Source organism: Oryza sativa, chromosome 10 (genome assembly GCF_034140825.1).
Source record: "Oryza sativa Japonica Group chromosome 10, ASM3414082v1".
NCBI lineage: Eukaryota > Viridiplantae > Streptophyta > Magnoliopsida > Poales > Poaceae > Oryza > Oryza sativa.
In genome coordinates this window covers 14,120,115-14,123,985 of record NC_089044.1, presented here as the reverse complement: position 1 = coordinate 14,123,985, position 3,871 = coordinate 14,120,115, and the positions used below count along the sequence as shown (strand labels likewise).

General features: G+C 51.4%; 1 protein-coding gene across 1 annotated transcript; it reads right to left on the bottom strand.

Moving 5' to 3' along the window:
* Positions 1-343: 343 nt before the first annotated feature.
* Positions 344-2,537, bottom strand: LOC4348561 (probable cystathionine gamma-synthase 2). The gene is made up of 4 exons (XM_015758422.3): positions 1,665-2,537; positions 1,215-1,568; positions 801-1,123; positions 344-678 (listed from the first exon to the last, which is right to left on the bottom strand). The coding sequence occupies exons 1-4, from the start codon at positions 2,322-2,324 to the stop codon at positions 555-557; spliced, it is 1,461 nt and encodes a 486-aa protein (XP_015613908.1). The 5' UTR covers positions 2,325-2,537; the 3' UTR covers positions 344-554.
* Positions 2,538-3,871: the final 1,334 nt, after the last annotated feature.

Genomic DNA, 3,871 nt, shown 5'->3' with positions numbered 1-3,871 from the left:
ATCATGTAAATGTTACGTTCACTTTTTAAAATTTTGATATATGAGCATGTTAATGGTGTAGTTTTGTGAAACTTTCAGATAAAAATAGCTAGGGTTATGTGCCACATACAAAAATTCCATATAGTTTTGTGTAACTTGGACCGTAATAGGTTGGGTTCTACAAAATTTAATAAAAAAAACCTTGGTCGCTATTTTATTCAGTGTTAATTTCATTGAATTGTTGAGGCACAACTGAATAAAGGATTCCCAGATTCCCAGTCTTTTCGTTTGGAAGACAATATCGGATTAATTGCATCTATTATTTTGCATCTTTCTCAGTCACTGTACTACAGAACATCTCCTGTAAACCGTTTGAAAAAAAAAATAGTCTATATATTTCAGCATTTCCCTTGTATACAAATGAAAGAATTAATCCTATATGCATGTTAAATAACTTCCTTTGAAGAAAAAGCCTAGAGCAAACGAACTGTCCCGATTGAATTGAAGAATAAACAAATTAATTGTGTGCCTAAAATCCAAGATTATAAATCAGGTTACTAAATGCTAGCCCTAAACTAAATCTTCTCTAGGGCCTGGAGTATGTCGTCCCTGAGATCCTCAAACTTCTCAATCCCAAAACTGAACCTCACAAAATTATCCTTGATCCCATTCTTCGCCTTCTCCTCCTCACTCTTACCCCTGAAAACAATTAACAACCTAAATATTAGCATTAATCAAAACATTATCATCATGCAATTAATTCAGCACTTAGTTACGTACTCCTTTTGCTACTGTTACATGACACGAGCTTAATTAATTACCAGTAGGACATGACGGCCGGTTGCTGCACAAGGCTTTCACATCCACCGAGCGACGTTGCGATGAGAGGCAACTCCAGCGCATCCACGAACCTCATCACGCCGCGCAAGTCCGACGCCACATCGAAGCTGACCACGCCGCCGGCGCCGGCCATCTGCCTCGTCGCGACGCCGTGCCACAGGCTGCTCTCCAGCCCAGGGTAGTAGACGCGCTCGATCTTGGGGTGCTTCTCCAGCAGCCGCGCCATCCGCAGCGCCGTCCTGTTCTGCGCCTCCACCCGCAGCGCAATCGTCTTCAATCCCCGAATGATCATGTACGCCGCGTTCTGAACCGACAAATAAAGTTACAATCAGTTTTGGAATGATATAAAGTGAATTTGTGTAAATTCGTTTTGTTTTCGTTTTTGGTTTGGTTACCGGACTGATGGCGCCGCCGAGGTCGTGGTGCCACGCGCGGATCCGCGAGATGAGGGCCTCCGAGCCGCTGACGCAGCCGGCGATGACGTCGTGGTGGCCGGCGATGTACTTGGTGGCGGAGTGGAGGACCACGTCGGCGCCGAGGGCGAGCGGCTTCTGGTTGATGGGCGATGCCAGCGTGCTGTCGATGCACACCAGCGCGCCTCTCCGGTGGCACAGCTCCGCCACGCGTGTCACGTCGACGACCTTCAGGTGAGGGTTCGTCATCGAGTCGGCGTAGAACATCGTCACCTCGCTCTCATCAAGAACACATTCCAGCGCCTCCATGTCGTCGTCAAGATCGACGAACGTCGACTGCAAATACAAGGGACGAACGCCATTGTTAAGAGACAGATTGCAAGCAATGCCATGCTCTGATGAATGAAGCTGCCATTAATGGTGTTTACATACCGTGATGCCCATGTTGGAGAGCTTGTCGCGGATGAATGCGCGGGCCTCGCTGTAGCAGTCGGCGGTGGCGACGACGTGGCCGCCGGGAGGGACGAGGGCGAGCAGCGTGGCGACGATGGCGTTCATACCGGAGGAGGTCACCAGCGTCGCCTCCGCCCTCTCCAGCGCGCTGATCTTCTCCTCCAGCACCTTCACCGTCGGGTTGCCGTACCGCCCGTACTCGAAGCTCCGCCGCCGGCCTTCCCGGAACGCGATGAGGTCCGCCGAGTCCCTGAACCAGTGCGTCGTGCCGCTCACGATCGGCGTCGCGATCGAGTCCGTCTCAGCGGCGCCGCTCCCGAGCTTCTCCCCGGCGTGCACCGCCAGCGTCTCGTCCGACGCGCGTCGGCCCGCCGCCGCCGCCGGAGCGTCATCCACGGCGCCGTCGACGTAGCGGTCGTCCATGTCCGGCACCACCGGATACTCCGGCGACGAGGGACAACCCGCGAGGGAACCGAACATGTCGGCGGCTGCATCAACGCCGGCGAGAAGAATCTTCTCGTGGCTCAGCGCCACGGCGGCGGCAGAGCGCTCCGGCTTGGTCGGAGAACGGCGAGGACGGTGCACTCGCCGCCGCCGCTGCGCCGAAACCTTCGTCACGAGGGACGATGACTTCGCCATTAGCACAAGTACGCTACTAACCAAAGGGATTAAGACAAGTGATTAGTGTTTTTCAAGACCAAATGGTGGAGATTAGCGTCGAACAAGTAGCTTAATCCCAAGTGATTAGCGGCGAGCTTAATTAGCTAGTCACCGAAACAAAACAACTAATCGCTTGCTTTCTCGCTAATGATCTGAGTGGCCATTGAACTCGCGATGCACCTATTTATACACACAAGCAGAGGGTGCAAACTGCAAAGTTCTACGCTCCCTCGAAGTCATATTTAATTTCTACAATTTCTACATGTGATTTCAAACGAATTCTACGTGTGGCTCACATGCGTCAAAGCCACACAAGCGTGTACTAACAATTAATCCAACCAGCGATTACTGATCATTAGGCTATATGTGCGGGAGTAATTAATCAGCCACGCGACGTGTTTAGCCGCGGTTCCTGTGATTAATTAAGTGACAAGAGTGATTTAGTTTAAGCGAGGCTCTGGATTAATATAAGGTGGGATCAAGGAAGACGATGTGGAATTAAACAGAGTCAACATGGGAAGGAGCAGGTAGTAGCTAAGCTCGAGACTGGTCATCTGAGGTTGTTGTTTACAATTAAGGACTTCAGTTGCATTATCCTAGATTGGCTCAGTGCTAATCGAATTTTGGTTACTCGTTATAGATTACTGCAAGTGTCGCTTAGTTAATTTGGGGAGCTTTTAAGTACGCTGGATGGAAATGAAGATCTAATTAAATGACTAAATATGGCACATGCATGTGGGGCTTGTTTGGTGACAAGTCTTTTGGTCGTCAGGTGGCATATATACTGCTGCCATTGCCTGATGTCAGTGATCATTGTCTTTATGCAACAGAAGGTGTTGGGAAGATGACCTGAAACAACCTGAGTTTGTTGGAGGCCTTTTAATTTATGCTAGCTCTATAGGGTTTTTGGCAAAAATTTCTCTTCAGGGCTGAGGAATAGCATCGACTATGCTACGTAGAGTTTATATGGACAGAAAAAGAAAAGAAAAGCAATGACCGCCTGAGAGCATTCACGTCAGACTCGAATCCAGCGGCTGCCGTCACCAACTGACCAACATAGTGCAGCGATCGTTAGGCCATGGCCACCGCTCCACGCTAGAGCGTGGTCTCACCCCTCCTGAGAGGAATATTCGCGCCAGCTCGGTCAGGACCGCACCCCCGTAGTTTCGTCAGCTTTTGGTGAGGAACGGGCGAGGAGCTGTGTTAGGGAGATGCCTCACCCCGAGTCATTGCCCTGTGCTGGTGCTGCTCCCGCGCCGGGGAAGAAGATGGAGAGGGTTTGGACTGGAGAGAAGGGCCTACCAGGGAAGCTCCGCCGGCAACCGACGACCCGATCTGCCACCCCGAGTGCCGCCGCATCGATCCCTACCGCCGCCACGTTGATCCCCACCTTCAGCGGCTCCATCTGCCGTTGTCGTGTTGATCCCCACAGTCGCTGCGTCGATCCACGTTGTCACTGCATCGATCCACCACCGCCGCATCGATCCCCACCTCCGGCGCCTCCATCCGCCGTCGCCACGTCAATC

Bases quoted from the DNA above. Each gene is read 5' to 3' on its own strand.
- LOC4348561 (XM_015758422.3), bottom strand. From the start codon at position 2,324: ATGGCGAAGTCATCGTCCCTCGTGACGAAGGTTTCGGCGCAGCGGCGG. The intron at 1,124-1,214 runs GTAACCAAACCA...TTGTCGGTTCAG, and splicing joins TCGGCGGCGCCATCAGTCCG to AACGCGGCGTACATGATCAT. The intron at 679-800 runs GTAATTAATTAA...AATTGTTTTCAG, and splicing joins CCGGCCGTCATGTCCTACTG to GGGTAAGAGTGAGGAGGAGA.